The 21,642-nt window shown below is 32.2% G+C and overlaps 1 protein-coding gene across 16 annotated transcripts in view; it reads left to right on the forward strand.

The window, feature by feature from the left end:
* The window catches only part of LOC100680429 (protein unc-79 homolog), a 2,400,004-nt gene that overhangs the window by 947,769 nt on the left and 1,430,593 nt on the right, over window positions 1-21,642 (forward strand). For all 16 annotated transcript variants that reach the window (XR_004345182.1, XR_004345183.1, XR_004345184.1 and 13 more), the window contains one exon: window positions 12,971-13,152. Coding sequence is in view for 13 of the 16 variants with exons in the window: in XM_031923950.1 (XP_031779810.1) it covers window positions 12,971-13,152 (182 nt within the window). In the remaining 3 variants the exon portion in view is untranslated. The remainder of the gene's footprint in view (window positions 1-12,970; window positions 13,153-21,642) is intronic.

Below are 21,642 nucleotides of genomic sequence, written 5' to 3' on the forward strand. Positions count from 1 at the left end.
TCCTCTAATTGTCGCAATACATTTACTAACAATTATACGCAGTCAAGCTGGGATTTTTAATCGTATTATTCAATTCGCGTGCCCATTATATGAGAAAATGATCCTATTTTTTAATCTAGTTCATTTAGTATGCCTCAAAAGCTAAAAATTTAGATTGTACTCCTACTAAATCTATAAGAAATCATGTCTAATTTCTCAAGAATTATGCTTATATGTCTAGCACAGGCTCTTATTCAATTTATTTAGGGAATCCAACTACTGTCATACGAGTTTTACCTATTTATTAGAGAATGTTATCCTCTAATTGTCGTCATACATTTAAAACAATTGTACGAAGTCAAGCTGCTATTTTTAATGGTATTATTCAATTCGCTTGCACATTATTTGCGAAAATTATCTTATTTATTAATCTAGCATATTTCGTATGACTTAACAGCTAAAAATTTAGATTGTACTCCTACTAAATCTATAAGAAATCATGTCTAGATCCTAAGGAATCATGCGTATATGTTTAGCACAAGCATTTGTTTAATTTATTTATACTAACCTAACTAATGGAAAACTAGTTTTACCTATTTATTAGAGAAAGTTATCCTCTAATTTTCGCCATACATTTAAAACAATTGTACGAAGTCAAGCTGGTATTTTTAATGGTATTATTCAATTCGCTAGCCCATTATTTGAGAAAATGATCTTATTCATTAATCTAGCATATTTTGTATGCTTTAACAGCTAAAAATTTAGATTGTACTCCTACTAAATCTATAAGAAATCATATCTAGATCCTAAGGAATCATGCGTATATGTTTAGCACAAGCATTTGTTTAATTTATTTATACTAATCTAACTAATGAAAAACTAGTTTTACCTATTTATTAGCGAAAGTTATCCTCTAATTGTCGCCATACATTTACAAAGAATTGTACGAAGGCAAGCTGGAATTTTTAATCGTATTATTCAGTTCCCTTGCCCATTATGAGAGAAAATAATCTTATTTATTAATCTTACAAATTTAGTATGCCTTAACAGCTAAAAATTTAGATTGTACTCCTGTATTGTACGAAGCAAAGCTGTTATTTCTAATCGTATTATTCAATTCGCGTGCCCATTATATGAGAAAATGATCCTATTTATTAATCTAGCATATTTCGTATGCCTTAACAGCTGATAATATAGATTGTACTTTTTCTAAATCTATAAGCAATCATGTCGAGAACCTTGATAATCATTCTCAAATCTTTAGCACAAGCTTCTGTTCAATTTATTTAGGATAATCTTACTACTGTCAAACTGGTTTTACCTATTTATTAGAGAAAGTTATCCTCTAATTGTCACCATACATTTACTAACAATTGTACGCAATCAAGCTGGGATTTTTAATCGTATTATTCAATTCGCGTGCCCATTATATGAGAAAATGATCCTATTTTTTAATCTAGTTCATTTAGTATGCCTCAAAAGCTAAAAATTTAGATTGTACTCCTACTAAATCTATAAGAAATCATGTCTAATTTCTCAAGAATTATGCTTATATGTCTAGCACAGGCTCTTATTCAATTTATTTAGGGAATCCAACTACTGTCAAACGAGATTTACCTATTTATTAGAGAATGTTATCCTCTAATTGTCGTCATACATTTAAAATAATTGTACGAAGTCAAGCTGGGATTTTTAATCGTATTATTCAATTCGCGTGCCCATTATATGAGAAAATGATCTTATTCATTAATCTAGCATATTTTGTATGCCTCAAAAGCTAAAAATTTAGATTGCACTCCTACTAAATCTATAAAAAATCATGTCCAGATCCTTAGGAATCATACTTATAAGTTTAGCATAAGCGTTTGTTTAATTTATTTATACTAACCTAACTAATGGAAAACTAGTTTTACCTATTTATTAGCGAAAGTTATCCTCTAATTGTCGCCATACATTTAAAACAATTGTACGAAATCAAGCTGGGATTTTTAATCGTATTATTCAATTCGCGTGCCCATTATATGAGAAAATGATCCTATTTTTTAATCTAGTTCATTTAGTATGCCTCAAAAGCTAAAAATTTAGATTGTACTCCTACTAAATCTATAAGAAATCATGTCTAGATCCTAAGGAATCATGCGTATATGTTTAGCACAAGCATTTGTTTAATTTATTTATACTAACCTAACTAATGAAAAACTAGTTTTACCTATTTATTAGCGAAAGTTATCCTCTAATTGTCGCCATACATTTAAAACAATTGTACGAAATCAAGCTGGGATTTTTAATGGTATTATGCAATTCGCTAGCCCATTATTTGAGAAAATGATCTTATTCATTAATCTAGCATATTTTGTATGCTTTAACAGCTAAAAATTTAGATTGTACTCCTACTAAATCTATAAGAAATCATGTCTAGATCCTAAGGAATCATGCGTATATGTTTAGCACAAGCATTTGTTTAATTTATTTATACTAATCTAACTAATGAAAAACTAGTTTTACCTATTTATTAGCGAAAGTTATGCTCTAATTGTCGCCATACATTTACAAAGAATTGTACGAAGGCAAGCTGGAATTTTTAATCGTATTATTCAATTCCCTTGCCCATTATGAGAGAAAATAATCTTATTTATTAATCTTACATATTTAGTATGCCTTAACAGCTAAAAATTTAGATTGTACTCCTGTATTGTACGAAGCAAAGCTGTTATTTCTAATCGTATTATTCAATTCGCGTGCCCATTATATGAGAAAATGATCCTATTTATTAATCTAGCATATTTCGTATGCCTTAACAGCTGATAATTTAGATTGTACTTTTTCTAAATCTATAAGCAATCATGTCGAGAACCTTGATAATCATTCTCAAATCTTTAGCACAAGCTTCTGTTCAATTTATTTAGGATAATCTTACTACTGTCAAACTGGTTTTACCTATTTATTAGAGAAAGTTATCCTCTAATTGTCACCATACATTTAAAACAATTGTACGCAGTCAAGCTGGGATTTTTAATCGTATTATTCAATTCGCGTGCCCATTATATGAGAAAATGATCCTATTTTTTAATATAGTTCATTTAGTATGCCTCAAAAGATAAAAATTTAGATTGTACTCCTACTAAATCTATAAAAAATCATGTCCAGATCCTTAGGAATCATACTTATAAGTTTAGCACAAGCGTTTGTTTAATTTATTTATACTAACCTAACTAATGGAAAACTAGTTTTACCAATTTATTAGGGAAAGTTATCCTCTAATAGTCGCCATACATTTAAAACAATTGTACGAAATCAAGCTGGGATTTTTAATCGTATTATTCAATTCGCGTGCCCATTATATGAGAAAATGATCCTATTTTTTAATCTAGTTCATTTAGTATGCCTCAAAAGCTAAAAATTTAGATTGCACTCCTACTAAATCTATAAAAAATCATGTCCAGATCCTTAGGAATCATACTTATAAGTTTAGCACAAGCGTTTGTTTAATTTATTTATACTAACCTAACTAATGGAAAACTAGTTTTACCTATTTATTAGCGAAAGTTATCCTCTAATTGTCGCAAGACATTTACTAACAATTATACGCAGTCAAGCTGGGATTTTTAATCGTATTATTCAATTCGCGTGCCCATTATATGAGAAAATGATCCTATTTTTTAATCTAGTTCATTTAGTATGCCTCAAAAGCTAAAAATTTAGATTGTACTCCTACTAAATCTATAAGAAATCATGTCTAATTTTTCAAGAATTATGCTTATATGTCTAGCACAGGCTCTTATTCAATTTATTTAGGGAATCCAACTACTGTCAAACGAGTTTTACCTATTTATTAGAGAATGTTATCCTCTAATTGTCGTCATACATTTAAAACAATTGTACGAAGTCAAGCTGGGATTTTTAATCGTATTATTCAATTCGCGTGCCCATTATATGAGAAAATGATCTTATTCATTAATCTAGCATATTTTGTATGCTTTAACAGCTAAAAATTTAGATTGTACTCCTACTAAATCTATAAGAAATCATGTCTAGATCCTAAGGAATCATGCGTATATGTTTAGCACAAGCATTTGTTTAATTTATTTATACTAACCTAACTATTGAAAAACTAGTTTTACCTATTTATTAGCGAAAGTTATCCTCTAATTGTCGCCATACATTTAAAACAATTGTACGAAATCAAGCTGGGATTTTTAATGGTATTATTCAATTCGCTAGCCCATTATTTGAGAAAATGATCTTATTCATTAATCTAGCATATTTTGTATGCTTTAACAGCTAAAAATTTAGATTGTACTCCTACTAAATCTATAAGAAATCATGTCTAGATCCTAAGGAATCATGCGTATATGTTTAGCACAAGCATTTGTTTAATTTATTTATACTAACCTAACTAATGAAAAACTAGTTTTACCTATTTATTAGCGAAAGTTATCCTCTAATTGTCGCCATACATTTAAAACAATTGTACGAAATCAAGCTGTGATTTTTAATCGTATTATTCAATTCGCGTGCCCATTATATGAGAAAATGATCCTATTTTTTAATCTAGTTCATTTAGTATGCCTCAAAAGCTAAAAATTTAGATTGCACTCCTACTAAATCTATAAAAAATCATGTCCAGATCCTTAGGAATCATACTTATAAGTTTAGCACAAGCGTTTGTTTAATTTATTTATACTAACCTAACTAATGGAAAACTAGTTTTACCTATTTATTAGCGAAAGTTATCCTCTAATTGTCGCAATACATTTACTAACAATTGTGCGCAGTCAAGCTGGGATTTTTAATCGTATTATTCAATTCGCGTGCCCATTATATGAGAAAATGATCCTATTTTTTAATCTAGTTCATTTAGTATGCCTCAAAAGCTAAAAATTTAGATTGTACTCCTACTAAATCTATAAGAAATCATGTCTAATTTCTCAAGAATTATGCTTATATGTCTAGTACAGGCTCTTATTCAATTTATTTAGGGAATCCAACTACTGTCAAACGAGTTTTACCTATTTATTAGAGAATGTTATCCTCTAATTGTCGTCATACATTTAAAACAATTGTACGAAGTCAAGCTGCTATTTTTAATCGTATTATTCAATTCGCTTGCACATTATTTGCGAAAATTATCTTATTTATTAATCTAGCATATTTCGTATGCCTTAACAGCTGATAATTTAGATTGTACTCCTACTAAATCTATAAGAAATCATGTCTAGATCCTAAGGAATCATGCGTATATGTTTAGCACAAGCGTTTGTTTAATTTATTTATACTAACCTAACTAATGGAAAACTAGTTTTACCAATTTATTAGGGAAAGTTATCCTCTAATAGTCGCCATACATTTAAAACAATTGTACGAAATCAAGCTGGGATTTTTAATCGTATTATTCAATTCGCGTGCCCATTATATGAGAAAATGATCCTATTTTTTAATCTAGTTCATTTAGTATGCCTCAAAAGCTAAAAATTTAGATTGCACTCCTACTAAATCTATAAAAAATCATGTCCAGATCCTTAGGAATCATACTTATAAGTTTAGCACAAGCGTTTGTTTAATTTATTTATACTAACCTAACTAATGGAAAACTAGTTTTACCTATTTATTAGCGAAAGTTATCCTCTAATTGTCGCAAGACATTTACTAACAATTATACGCAGTCAAGCTGGGATTTTTAATCGTATTATTCAATTCGCGTGCCCATTATATGAGAAAATGATCCTATTTTTTAATCTAGTTCATTTAGTATGCCTCAAAAGCTAAAAATTTAGATTGTACTCCTACTAAATCTATAAGAAATCATGTCTAATTTCTCAAGAATTATGCTTATATGTCTAGCACAGGCTCTTATTCAATTTATTTAGGGAATCCAACTACTGTCAAACGAGTTTTACCTATTTATTAGAGAATGTTATCCTCTAATTGTCGTCATACATTTAAAACAATTGTACGAAGTCAAGCTGGGATTTTTAATCGTATTATTCAATTCGCGTGCCCATTATATGAGAAAATGATCTTATTCATTAATCTAGCATATTTTGTATGCTTTAACAGCTAAAAATTTAGATTGTACTCCTACTAAATCTATAAGAAATCATGTCTAGATCCTAAGGAATCATGCGTATATGTTTAGCACAAGCATTTGTTTAATTTATTTATACTAACCTAACTATTGAAAAACTAGTTTTACCTATTTATTAGCGAAAGTTATCCTCTAATTGTCGCCATACATTTAAAACAATTGTACGAAATCAAGCTGGGATTTTTAATGGTATTATTCAATTCGCTAGCCCATTATTTGAGAAAATGATCTTATTCATTAATCTAGCATATTTTGTATGCTTTAACAGCTAAAAATTTAGATTGTACTCCTACTAAATCTATAAGAAATCATGTCTAGATCCTAAGGAATCATGCGTATATGTTTAGCACAAGCATTTGTTTAATTTATTTATACTAACCTAACTAATGAAAAACTAGTTTTACCTATTTATTAGCGAAAGTTATCCTCTAATTGTCGCCATACATTTAAAACAATTGTACGAAATCAAGCTGTGATTTTTAATCGTATTATTCAATTCGCGTGCCCATTATATGAGAAAATGATCCTATTTTTTAATCTAGTTCATTTAGTATGCCTCAAAAGCTAAAAATTTAGATTGCACTCCTACTAAATCTATAAGAAATCATGTCTAGATCCTAAGGAATCATGCGTATATGTTTAGCACAAGCATTTGTTTAATTTATTTATACTAACCTAACTAATGGAAAACTAGTTTTACCTATTTATTAGAGAAAGTTATCCTCTAATTTTCGCCATACATTTAAAACAATTGTACGAAGTCAAGCTGCTATTTTTAATCGTATTATTCAATTCGCGTGCCCATTATATGAGAAAATGATCCTATTTTTTAATCTAGTTCATTTAGTATGCCTCAAAAGCTAAAAATTTAGATTGCACTCCTACTAAATCTATAAAAAATCATGTCCAGATCCTTAGGAATCATACTTATAAGTTTAGCATAAGCGTTTGTTTAATTTATTTATACTAACCTAACTAATGGAAAACTAGTTTTACCTATTTATTAGCGAAAGTTATCCTCTAATTGTCGCCATACATTTAAAACAATTGTACGAAATCAAGCTGGGATTTTTAATCGTATTATTCAATTCGCGTGCCCATTATATGAGAAAATGATCCTATTTTTTAATCTAGTTCATTTAGTATGCCTCAAAAGCTAAAAATTTAGATTGCACTCCTACTAAATCTATAAAAAATCATGTCTAGATCCTTAGGAATCGTACTTATAAGTTTAGCACAAGCATTTGTTTAATTTATTTATACTAACCTAGCTAATGGAAAACTAGTTTTACCTATTTATTAGAGAAAGTTATCCTCTAATTTTCGCCATACATTTAAAACAATTGTACGAAATCTAGCTGGTATTTTTAATGGTATTATTCAATTCGCTAGCCCATTATTTGAGAAAATGATCTTATTCATTAATCTAGCATATTTTGTATGCTTTAACAGCTAAAAATTTAGATTGTACTCCTACTAAATCTATAAGAAATCATGTCTAGATCCTAAGGAATCATGCGTATATGTTTAGCACAAGCATTTGTTTAATTTATTTATACTAATCTAACTAATGAAAAACTAGTTTTACCTATTTATTAGCGAAAGTTATCCTCTAATTGTCGCCATACATTTACAAAGAATTGTACGAAGGCAAGCTGGAATTTTTAATCGTATTATTCAATTCCCTTGCCCATTATGAGAGAAAATAATCTTATTTATTAATCTTACATATTTAGTATGCCTTAACAGCTAAAAATTTAGATTGTTCTCCGGTATTGTACGAAGCAAAGCTGTTATTTCTAATCGTATTATTCAATTCGCGTGCCCATTATATAAGAAAATGATCCTATTTATTAATCTAGCATATTTCGTATGCCTTAACAGCTGATAATTTAGATTGTACTTTTTCTAAATCTATAAGCAATCATGTCGAGAACCTTGATAATCATTCTCAAATCTTTAGCACAAGCTTCTGTTCAATTTATTTAGGATAATCTTACTACTGTCAAACTGGTTTTACCTATTTATTAGAGAAAGTTATCCTCTAATTGTCACCATACATTTACTAACAATTGTACGAAATCAAGCTGGGATTTTTAATCGTATTATTCAATTCGCGTGCCCATTATATGAGAAAATGATCCTATTTTTTAATCTAGTTCATTTAGTATGCCTCAAAAGCTAAAAATTTAGATTGTACTCCTCTAAATCTATAAAAAATCATGTCCAGATCCTTAGGAATCATACTTATAAGTTTAGCACAAGCGTTTGTTTAATTTATTTATACTAACCTAACTAATGGAAAACTAGTTTTACCTATTTATTAGCGAAAGTTATCCTCTAATTGTCGCAATACATTTACTAACAATTATACGCAGTCAAGCTTGGATTTTTAATCGTATTATTCAATTCGCGTGCCCATTATATGAGAAAATGATCCTATTTTTTAATCTAGTTCATTTAGTATGCCTCAAAAGCTAAAAATTTAGATTGTACTCCTACTAAATCTATAAGAAATCATGTCTAATTTCTCAAGAATTATGCTTATATGTCTAGCACAGGCTCTTATTCAATTTATTTAGGGAATCCAACTACTGTCAAACGAGTTTTACCTATTTATTAGAGAATGTTATCCTCTAATTGTCGTCATACATTTAAAACAATTGTACGAAGTCAAGCTGCTATTTTTAATCGTATTATTCAATTCGCTTGCCCATTATTTGCGAAAATTGTCTTATTTATTAATCTAGCATATTTCGTATGCCTTAACAGCTGATAATTTAGATTGTACTCCTACTAAATCTATAAGAAATCATGTCTAGATCCTAAGGAATCATGCGTATATGTTTAGCACAAGCATTTTTTTATTTATTTATACTAACCTAACTAATGGAAAACTAGTTTTACCTATCTATTAGAGAAAGTTATCCTCTAATTTTCGCCATACATTTAAAACAATTGTAGGAAGTCAAGCTGCTATTTTTAATCGTATTATTCAATTCGCGTGCCCATTATATGAGAAAATGATCCCATTTTTTAATCTAGTTCATTTAGTATGCCTCAAAAGCTAAAAATTTAGATTGTGCTCCTACTAAATCTATAAAATATCATGTCTAGATCCTTAGGAATCGTACTTATAAGTTTAGCACAAGCATTTGTTTAATTTATTTATACTAACCTAACTAATGGAAAAATAGTTTTACCTATTTATTAGATAAAGTTATCCTCTAATTTTCGCCATACATTTAAAACAATTGTACGAAGTCAAGCTGGTATTTTTAATGGTATTATTCAATTCGCTAGCCCATTATTTGAGAAAATGATCTTATTCATTAATCTAGCATATTTTGTATGCTTTAACAGCTAAAAATTTAGATTGTACTCCTACTAAATCTATAAGAAATCATGTCTAGATCCTAAGGAATCATGCGTATATGTTTAGCACAAGCATTTGTTTAATTTATTTATACTAATCTAACTAATGAAAAACTAGTTTTACCTATTTATTAGCGAAAGTTATCCTCTAATTGTCGCCATACATTTACAAAGAATTGTACGAAGGCAAGCTGGTATTTTTAATCGTATTATTCAATTCCCTTGCCCATTATGAGAGAAAATAATCTTATTTATTAATCTTACATATTTAGTATGCCTTAACAGCTAAAAATTTAGATTGTACTCCTGTATTGTACGAAGCAAAGCTGTTATTTCTAATCGTATTATTCAATTCGCGTGCCCATTATATGAGAAAATGATCCTATTTTTTAATCTAGTTCATTTAGTATGCCTCAAAAGCTAAAAATTTAGATTGTACTCCTACTAAATCTATAAAAAATCATGTCCAGATCCTTAGGAATCATACTTATAAGTTTAGCACAAGCGTTTGTTTAATTTATTTATACTAACCTAACTAATGGAAAACTAGTTTTACCTATTTATTAGCGAAAGTTATCCTCTAATTGTCGCAATACATTTACTAACAATTGTACGCAGTCAAGCTGGGATTTTTAATCGTATTATTCAATTCGCGTGCCCATTATATGAGATAATGATCCTATTTTTTAATCTAGTTCATTTAGTATGCCTCAAAAGCTAAAAATGTAGATTGTACTTTTTCTAAATCTATAAGCAATCATGTCTAGAACCTTGATAATCATGCTCAAATGTTTAGCACAAGCTTCTGTTCAATTTATTTAGGATAATCTTACTACTGTCAAACTGGTTTTACCTATTTATTAGAGAAAGTTATCCTCTAATTGTCGCCATACATTTACAAACAATTTTACGTTAGGGAAGCTGGTATTTTTCATTGTGTATTATTTAAATCTACATATATTTCATTTGATCTCTACACATTTAGTTTGGATACCGAAATTTGAATTATTAACAAATTTGCTTTACGTTGAAATTCCTTGAATTTTCCTTTTCTTTCATATGCATGATAATTGGCCTATTTGTGCACTTATTATGATGTTTATTTAAAAGTACGGCGTGCAACAAAGGGGGATTGGCTTTTTGAGACTCGGTTGATGTTTTGACCTCGAGTCGCCTCCCACTCGTCCTCAAAACATTACCTTTATTAGGAAAAGCCAATTTTGCCCCCTAGTTGCACAATATATTATTATTATTACAAAGCGGTGGTGGTTTTCTCCCTTTGCTGCTTGCATCCATATTTAATAATCTCTTATCGAAAATATTGGAATAAATAAATAAACACACGACGTGAATATCTTACAATGGAACATGCACGAAAAATTATAATTATTCCCGAAGATGCGACCGCTGCTAGAGTTTACACAATTGTTGCGCAAGATGGTCACGTTGTACAAAGTATACTACCACCACTACCACCAGCTACAGCTCTAGTAACCTTTGGAAACGCTCCTAATCCTCCAGATGCTTCGCAGTTTTCAAGATTTTAAAATCTAACGACTTTCAAGATCGAGATATTTATTTTTCATACGAAAAGCACGTATTAAACATTCAGATTTTCCAAATACAAATTTTTCTCAAGATTCTGCTGCTGCTGCTGATGAGCAGAGTAGCTCGTTACCTGCGACAAACTTCATAGCAACGGTTCCTAAAATGTATGCCGATAACCGCAAAGATTATGAAATTATTTAAAATTGAACACGTTTCTCTTAGGATACAAATGGTATTGTCGCGATAAATGGCAAACAGATTGAACATTCCAGTATTATAGACCTATTGAAAAATGCTTTAAAAAAGCGAAATAAAAATTCAAGTTATTCGACGCGGTGATGTTGCTATGCTATTAAGATCGTATCACGCCAGCAACTTCTCATAGCAGATATTTTTTAATGCTGACTAATTAATTAATAAGAGACATTTGATCTATCTGAAAATTCCTTAAATAAGAGTGTATTTTAAATAAGGCCGACATTAAAAATGTTGTCAATCTAACGCCGGCATTTATTTCAGCGACCACGAAAACCCCCGAGTATCCACGAACAAGCGATTCCCAGTCGTTTTGTCCAGGTTCGAGTAAATTGGCCGGTCACGTGACCCATACTGGGTCCCCCATCTTAAATTTAAAAAGCTGAGGGTAAATTCGTGCTCAGCGATCACGAAAACCCCCGAGTATCCATTGACTAGCCTATCCTAGTCGTTTTTGCCAGATTCGAGTAAATGACACATATCGGGTTCGCCATCTTGGATTTTGAAAATCTGAGGGTCGATTCGTGTTTAGCGACCCCAAAAACTTCCGAGTATGCATTTTTAAGCCAATTCTGACTAAAATAGAGATTTGCAGTACCAAAGTGTTAAAAGTTGAGCCAGATCGTGCCACTTCCGGCGGCCATATTGGGTCAAGCATCATAAATTTCTAAAAAGGCCCATCTGATTTTAAAAATATAGGTGTATACGAACATTTTGAGCAGCAGTGCGACTCATTTTGTAGCTTCCAATTTTGGCCAACCTGGGTGGACTTACTGACGCGAAACGCTTCATATAATACGACATATTTAAACTCAAACTTAGTTTCACGTTATCTTTATCACTACGAGCCCAAAATAAGAGTCTATCATAGTAAATCTGATAAATACTGCTTTTGTGAATATGCTTATTTATAAAATTAGGAGGACAATTAGGAGGCAAGGAGAAAAGTCTTGATCATTTCAATACTGTTTTTGTTGAACGTTAAATCAGACAGTATTGAAATATCTTTGTCACCAAGATTTATAATTATTGTGTTTGTAAGCTTACCTTTCCTTACGAAAAAAATGTGCATTGAGCTGTGCATAGATCACTGTTGACTTTCCTGCACAAATCTTTGTACATATCTCTGCACAAAATTTGGAAAAATTCGGAAAATTCTTAAAAGCAAGAAAATAATATAATGAGTGCTTCTACAGGAGTTACTATCCGGAGGATAACACTAAAACTCTGGTTGTAAACTTCTAACTTTTAATTTTCTTTAATAATTCGATTAAAACAAGATTTTTTTAAATCTTTAAAAATTAAAATGTTGGAGTTTACAACCAGAGTTTTATTGTTATCATTCGAATAGTCAATTCTATAGAGGCACTTATTATATTATTTTTTTTGCTTTTAAGAATTGTTACGAACGGAGAGGAGACAGAGTCGAAAAGCGAAAAAAAGTAGACGACGGGACTCGAACTCGCGGACCCGAGAGCCAGAGGCCTGTGCTCTAATCACTAAGCTAACGTATACAATGCATCCGAAGCGCATGCATCGCATTACGACTTAGCAGCTTGAGATCTGTGTACATTTTTTTGCAAGGTAAAAACCACCATGGAGTCATTATTAACTTTAACGAATTTATCTAAATTAGTCATCTTATTAAACTGCAATTTATTGATACTCTTATTTTCAATTATTAGTTACTAAATAACAGTGTAATTTATAAGTATTTTCTTTTATTAGTTGAACGTGCTACACTTATCGCAAGATTTATGGATTCAACGCCGTTAAAAAATTCAACTTCTCTACAGACATCATTAGCAAACATATTTTGTTACTTAATTAACAGCATGGATGATAATAATGTTTATGTAGCGCAAAAAGCAACATTGTATCTTGGTACAATACACGATATTGCTGTCAAAGTAAGCATTTAATATATAAATTATAGTATACTTGTTTCAAAAATTAAGTTAAAATTAATATTGAATAATAATTTGGAATACAAAATAATCTTTATAAGCGGTCGATTTTGTAGACTCCTTATAGTCATGATCGCGGTGGTACGATGCGATGAATAGCTTTATATATTTTAGTCATTAAAAGATGTGTTAAATTTAATGTCACAAGATTTTCTACTAAATAAACTAAAATTTTTGTTAGGGCTCTTATAGGGCACGATATAAAATTCTACTGGGTTTCATGCTGATTCTCTATATAGTTTCTAAATGCGAACATTCAATGTTTTATTTTGCATGTTTTAAGGCACTTGCCTGTATAAATAGTTTCAAAAAAACTATTATACCTAGGGCAAAAGCTAGCGATGTGCGAGTCAAAAGTCGAGTTTATATTTGCTTATGACATTGTAGTGCACATAATTAAATCAAAGATAAAATCTAAATTTTTGTAATGTAATATTATAAGTTAACATATGAATTAAACGGATTCAATATAATCAGAAGCAGAATAATGTTGATATTGTATATGTATAGAGTAAACTTAGAGAAAGTGCAAAGATGCTTACTCAAAGATAGGTTTATTTTGAATGAAAAGATTTTAAAAAGAACGTTAATTGAAATATACTACAGTTGAGAAGTTGAAAAACCAGTCCAAATGACCAATCGAATTATTTCTTGGGCAAAAACTTGAAAGAGTACTCGAAGCTCAAATCCCCTATTATATTAAAGAGAAATCCATTTTGGCGTTCTCTGTTTCTTCGGTTCTCCGGTCCTTCAGTTTTCCGAGTTTATAATTTTTTTTTTATGAATTAGAGTGACCTCTCTATTATATTAAATCTCATTTGAATCATCAATTAATTAACAACCTTGTGCAATATCATCGATTTAAAGGTAACGATTTCAGATCTGTCTCACCTATCCCCAAAACGAACAGCGTCCCTCCATTGAAACCCATAAAGTAAATATATGCACAAAGTTGTAGTTATTAAAATTATCCAATACACTTCAAATGAGAAATAATATAAATGATGACCTGCGCAGACTTCGAAACGTTTCTGTTTCTGATACTAAATTATCTATAACTATGATTTACCGATCTTAACGCATACATATTACGCATACATACCGCTTCTACAGGTCAGAGCAGAATAATTAGAGGAAAATATAATAAAAGTTCATTAATAAATAACAGGAAAGTATTTATATGAACTCAACCTGCTAGTGCAATAAATTTAAGCGAATAACTATGAAAGTATATTCTTAGATAATTTTAATAATTAAAATAATAGGATTCACCGATGTCTCCGCTTCTAGAGGTCAGAGCAGAATGAGCACTGAAACCAATTTTTCACGCTATGTATACATATTTTCGCGCATGCGCAGACAGCATTAATAAACAACAGGAAAGTATTTATATTAACTTAACCTGCGCACCCTTTTGAACCTTAAGTCTACTTCTGGTACTGCAATAAATAATAGAAAATAAAATAGAAGAAAATTCTTCGATATTTTATTTATTAAAATACTCTGATTCACCGATGTTATCGCTTCTAGAGGTCAGAGCACAATGAGCACTGGAACCAATTTTTCACGCTATTTATAGATATTTTGCGCATGTGTAGACGTAATTGATAAACAACAGGAAAGTATTTATATAAACTAAACATGTGCAGCCTTCTGCACGTTTAGTCTGCTTCTAATACTGCAATAATTCGAGTTAAAAATAATTAAAGAGAATTCTAGAAAATTTTATTTATTAAAATACTATGATTGAAGTTTCTTGCCGCTTCGAAAGGTAAGAGCAGAATGAGCACAGAAACCTTATGCTTTTTATACATATTTTCTCGCATTAGCAGACGTCATTGATAAAAAACAAGAAAATAATAATACTTATATATTTCGAGTGAATTTAATACATTCTAAACAATCTTAATGTTCAAAATATTTAAGATTTACTGATTTTTTATCGACCAAAATCAAGAAAATTATTAATCTATTTTATATAGTTCGACTTACCTATTTTTAAGTATGGAAAAATTGTTATCGATTGTGTCTCGTAAAAGGTTGTGATGTCCAATATTCTTGCAATTGATATAAAAAGAAATAATCGGAAATTATGTTTTTAATTCTTTCAACGTTGGCTAACTTTATTATGTTGTTACCCAACTTTTACGGCGAGGACGTGTTGTTAAGGAATATTTTTCGAAAATCATATGAATTTTTTTATTAATTTTCAACGCATCTATTATCTAAATAGTTGACTATGAGATCAGAGGCTATTTAGTTTTGTACTACTTTTTTGAAATTGATTTGCGGTCCTTGTTATCGATCAAACGCAAGGTGGCAAAAAGAACTGATTACGACACGGATAGGCGTGACTTTTTTATGCAGGGGGCGGAAAATGCGATGGGACGCTCGCAGAGCATGCGTTGAAGTACATTTGTTTTTAGTTCTTATAAGCCAAACTTGAATCCCCTTTCTCAAAACTTACTGGATTTAGAAATCTATCGTAATATTTTTTTGATTTTTCTTTTGTGAGTATCAGATTCTCTCGTGCTAAAGTAGCGATATTTTGCATATTTTTTACTAAATTTGTTATATAATTGTTAAGCGTTGGCAATTGTTCAGATGCTTTCAAAGGTTAACTCGGAGGCAATCTAGGAGGGTAAGCTAAAACAAGTTCATGTAGTATGAATTTATGAGCGTTATGTACGCTTGTATTGTAATGAAATTGTGCTCATTCTAATAATTCGCTTGGCTCTATCTTTTTTGTGCTTAAATTTTTTAAATATTCACATAACGGATGATGCGCCCTTTCTCATGATCCGTTAGCTTTAAAATAATATCAATCTTTCTTTTGAATGCGTGGGGTATAGGATTTATTTGAGAAATGATTTGCCAAATCCTTGTTAATCAAATGTTGTATATTTTAGCAGCTTCGTTTTCGTCAATACAATTTCCAAATGTGTGTAAAAATCTCTAAAATTCCCTTTCTAAATTTGTCGCACAAATTCTATTACTCAATACTAACGAATTTAACTAAAAATCTCATTAATCTAAATGAATGTTTAAGTAACTATTGGACCTCTTTAATAATGAAATATTGTTACAATCTGACAAAATCTTCTGAAACGAATCTACTGAATGTCTGAATAAATCTGAACTAAAACTCGAGTAATCTTAACTGAAATCTCTGTTGTCCGGCAGGCCAACGCAGTTCCGCACGTGTGCCTCTAGCCGTTGGCAGGGAAGTTGTTTAGGTCAGCGAGATTCTTAGCCACTTGATACGTTTGTGGCCTTAAGTCTCGCTGTACCTTTGTACGTGTAAAACTTTCTCGAAGCCACACTTAAAATTATTATTTCAAATGTGGATTTGGAAAGTTGTTACGTAACAATATTTACTCCTGATGCGATTGAATATTCAATTTACTCCTGAATGTCCTTCTATAGTGCTTGAATGATTGAGGTCAAATATTATGCCTCTGTCCCGTAATTCTACATATTCTATATCATTGAAACAAGTTACTACTTTTATTTTGGAATTTTGAAAAACTTTGATTGAGATTTTCTCTACTTCTGGCCAATAGATATTATTTATTTTCAAATCTTTAGAAATGCTAAAACTTTGTAATTTTTTGTGCATCATAATTTCTTTCAAAGCTTTTTAATAGATATTCTTTAACCCTGATTGCTGATTGGCCTGTATCAATGCATAGTACAAATACTTTTTTTTTATTTAAATTTATAATTTCAATTTCGTTTATACTTAAGTATTCATTAACTGTCATATTTTTGCTATTTATTAACCACTCTTTTTTCTAGTCCAAACTTCTGCCCTGTTTGTTTATGACATGTGCAATATTATCTTCCCTGAATTGTATGGATTCTTTTGTACAAACAATGTTTGTGTCTGCTTCAGTATTTCTTATTTCTTTCTCGCATGTTTTTGGTTTCATAGTTTCTTCCATTTTAGTTTTATTTTTCCCTGCTTTGATTATGCTTTGCTTTTCCTTGTTGTTTTTCATTTCTTTTAACTTATTCCGTTCTTTGCTTAGCTTTTGAATTTTCACATCATTAGTAGGTATTTTATTAGTCAGCGTTTGTGCTAATTATACCCGGTTTTTAAATAATTGCATAGTCGTAATCCAATAATTTTAATCTCCATTTTTGAAATCTGTTATTTTTATCTGCTGATTTTAATGATAATAATGGCTTATGGTCAGTGATTATTTTAAATTTTTTGCTGTATATATGATTTCGGAATGTTTTTACTGCACACATGATTGCAAGTTCTTCGCGTTCGTAGGTATGATTGTTTTTCTCGGCTGCTTTCAATACTCTTGACGCAAATGCAATTGGTCTTTCCTCTTTTATTTGATGCGTTCGTAGTTATTATAAATGGTTCAGTCATATCCGGAAATTGTAATATTAGTGCTAAGCAAAAAGCTTCTTTTAATCTCTCCAATGCTTAGTGTTTTTCTTTATTCCATACGAATTTTGTTTGTTTTTGTAGTAACTGTATTATGGGTTTAGCTATCTCCGATATATTTTGTATAAATTATTTATGATATTCTGACAGCCCTAGGAATTCTTAAACATTTTGAACATTTTGAGAAATTGGAAATTTTGTTATTGCTTCAGTTTTCCTTAGGTCTGTTTTTATTTCTTGCTTACTAAAAATATGACCTGAAAATTCAACTTCTCTCTTAAAACATTTACATTTACTCGTTTTCAATTTAAGTCTAGCTTTTCTTAATTTTCGTGCTACTAGATTAAATCTTTCATTATGCTCTTCTACTGTATTTGATATTATGATATAACGTCGATATAAACATAGCAAAATTCTTTTTCTAATAATTCTCCTAGGTTTTTTTTTGTTAATACTCTTGGAAATACTCTAGGTGAATTAATCAATCCAAACGGTAAGACACTCAATTAGAATCTTTCTAATGGATGTGTGCTAAACATGAAATGTTTCATGCAAGTAGAAGGCGTACTTTATCGATAATGCAGGGGCGGGGTATGAGCGTAAGGGGACGCTACCGATCCATGGGGGAAGTGAGGCCTGGGTCTGATGGAGGGGCTTTTAGCTCTGAGGTCGGTATCGATCCTAGGGGGGAGGTGAGGCCTGGGTCTGGTGGAGAGACTCTTGGCTCAAGAGACGGTATCGATCCAAGGTAGCGGCTTGCCTCAGGGTCCGTTATAGTTCAGCTGGACAAGGGTGGGTGAGGCGTTGGGTGATGGTCAGTCTCGAGGGATGGTAACGTTCAGCGGCGGTGGGTCGCTGTCGTTCAGGCGTGTTTGTTTATAAATTTGTTTATTGTTGTTAAACACTATGTTTATTGCAAATTTCTTGAATAAATTGAATAATCTTGTGTGTGAATGGGGTAAGTGGAAGAAAATAAGAAAAATGTTTAGTTGTTATGAACAATTGAATGATATGAAAATTATTTGTTTCGAAAGTTGTAAATAATTTGAGGGCCTGTTTTCGGAGATAAGTATTAAGAGAGTATCCGGAGCAGGGACTATCCGGATCAGAAAGCATTTTGTAGACACGGACAAAGTGTGCCTCGCCGTCGAAACATTCAAAGCTGTGGTGATAGCACCACAAATATGTGTTTGTGGCGAGTATACCTTTTTGTATAATGTTGCGTTTGTATGGCGGGGGTTTAATAATCCAGTGTGCGATAAAATTACAGTAAACTCGCAGCACAGCAACTTCCTTGGGTAGAAACTTGCCGTTTTTGTCGTGAAACGCTTGTATATTAATTCTGTAGTCTGGTTTCTCCATTATGAAGAGAGAGAGAGAGAGAGAGAGAGAGAGAGCACAAAGCACTGCGGGTGAGGGTTCTAAACTGAATAAGGTATAGGGGTCGTGTAGGCCTGCAGTCCCTTCTACTAGGTTACTTCTCTCTCTCTAAGGGGAGTATCTCCCTCTCCGCTCTTTGTAGGATGACATCAATTGTATGTGTGCATGTGTGTGTCTATATGGGGAAGGGAAGGGCCTACAAGTTAAAATCTATAACGAATTGTCTTAATGCATCTATTTCTAGAACATTGTCAAATTCTGAATAGATTATGCAGTTTATCGTTTTAGTTAATGGCTTATCAAAGCGGACTTCGATTATAATTGATCCGTTTTTTACGAGATTCCAATGGCCGGCGTAATGATCCGAACGATCGAGAGTAAGTTCGAAAGCAAAAAGACAATAGCCGTTGGCTATTCTGAACGAGCAATATTGTTGCCTTCGTTCATGAAATGTATACCAGTGCCTGAGAATAAAGTGTGATAGGATTCAACGTACATAGGAGCGTCTTTGTCAAACTTTGGCTGTAATGGCTTGCTTGGGATTTAAATGCTGTCAACATACAGAGATTGAAAATTGATGGAAAAGTTCTAAAAATTAAATGAATTTTTTGTCTTGACGCCGTTAAAAGCTTTGTTGTAAATAAAGTCAAGAAAGACCCTTTTAGGTAATTGGCCAAGTATGACGTTTTCTAAAGAATCTCCGATTATACCGCTGTGCATGGTAATAGTACATTGTACAACAAGGGGCGAAAATGGGCTTTTCCAAGCGAGCATGATGTTTGAGCACGAGTGGTAGTCGAAGTCGCCCAAGACGGACACGAGTGTTCAAACATCATTCGAGTCTGGAAAAGCACATTCGCCCCTCGTTGTTCACCGTGCTTTTTATAACAAGTGTATAAGGAAGACCATTTGATTATTGGAAGCTCGTTCTACCTATATAGGGGGCGAAAATGGATTAATTGATACATATATTGTGATCTCGCTCTACTTTTTGTGTGACGCTCGGAAAACCCCATTTTCGGTCCAGTTTATAGGCGCCGAAAATGGTCTTTTTTATGCACGTGTTTTAAAAAAGTTTTTACTTCTATACGTGTGATGGGGTATTTGGCCGTGGCTGATGACTAAGTCTTGGCGTGTGCTATGAGTACAGATGGTGAAACTTTTACTTGACGCACGAGAAGTGTGGCTTCAGATATATGCACAGAGTACTCGATGGGTGATGCGTTCATGAGGCAGAAAGCGTCTTTGGAACGCACGAGCCTTAGTCGAGCTTTGACGCTGTTCATGAGAAATCTATCCCAATTCATTATATCGCAATAAAAATGTCCGAGAAGATCGTATTGCTTGCCACTCGCTACGCATGTCTGTCTTTCAAGGAGACCTGTATTTTTCTTACCAGCGTCGCTTGGCTGTTCGTCCATAAAACCCGTTACATCGCTCGCCCATAGTGCTGTGGTTAGGTGCGAATTTTCGACAACAGGTCCATAATTTAGAAGAGTTTACAAGTATGCTCTATAGGGATACGCGTTATTCGGCGGTAAACAAGTTTTTGATTTAAATAAACATCAACTTGGTTGAACATGAGTGTAAAAAGTTGTTTACTGGAGCTACAAATTTGTCTGTCGTATCCGTCAGGGATGTTATTTGCACATTCAGTTTTATCATGGTATCATTGGCTCGTTTTGAGAATTTATGCAAAACTATATTGGACTCTCATCGCTCAACGACGACACGGGTTTCTAAGATACCCATCTGCTTGATCCTATAGCTGTCTGTGTAGAAGGTAAAGAAAACAAGTCGAGCTTGGTTTTGAGGCACGCTTCCGAGTGGCTGTGCAAAAACGACATTTTAACGTTAAAACGCTAGACAAATATATCACTTGTATTTTTACTTTTACTCACCTTCTTTTTTGACTTTGGCTTCTTTGTCGTTTTTTCTTTAATCGTTTAACGGGCTTTACACGACACCTATGTAGGCCCTTCTTTGTCTTGTGTTTCTTGGATTTTGTAGCGGCAGCAGCAGCACCAGCGGCAGATGAGCGTCGCTTTTTTCTCCGCGTCACCTTCCGTCGCAGTCCAAGCACGGGGCGAGACCGAGCAAGGCGTTCAGACTTTAGCATGAAAATGATTATAACCAGAACCTTCTATGATTTTCGATAGCTTTTCTGTTGCTGTTTGCTTGAGGTTATGTCCCGATTCGTTGAGACAAGTTTTGAGCGACTCCTTGAAAGTCATGTTCTCATCTCCGACGTCTTTGAGTATATTAACGCCAGCTTGTAACGCTTCCTTGCCAACGGCTCGAGCACCTTTGGCAAGAAACGGTAAAGCACTGTGAAATATTCCAGAGAACCATGATCCTAAGCCATGGCCGCGCATCCGAGGCAAACCGACGTACACATGACTTACGGCACGCCCGCCACGTCCGATTTGATGGTCGTAGATGGCGTAAAAGCTCATTTTGCAGACAAAAAATTGCTCATTGCGCTCTCTTAAAATGTAGTGCTAGGGTCAGTGTTCCAATCTTAAATTAAATAGTACAGGTTTGCCGAGTTTGTCTTTTATACATATGTTAATTGTTTAAAATCTATTTACAAGCACAGGCACATAGTGAACTGGCGCCAAATGCTTCACTACAGTAATGCCGAAATC

The sequence above is a fragment of the Nasonia vitripennis genome, assembly GCF_009193385.2.
Source record: "Nasonia vitripennis strain AsymCx chromosome 2 unlocalized genomic scaffold, Nvit_psr_1.1 chr2_random0002, whole genome shotgun sequence".
Classification (NCBI taxonomy): Eukaryota; Metazoa; Arthropoda; class Insecta; order Hymenoptera; family Pteromalidae; genus Nasonia; species Nasonia vitripennis.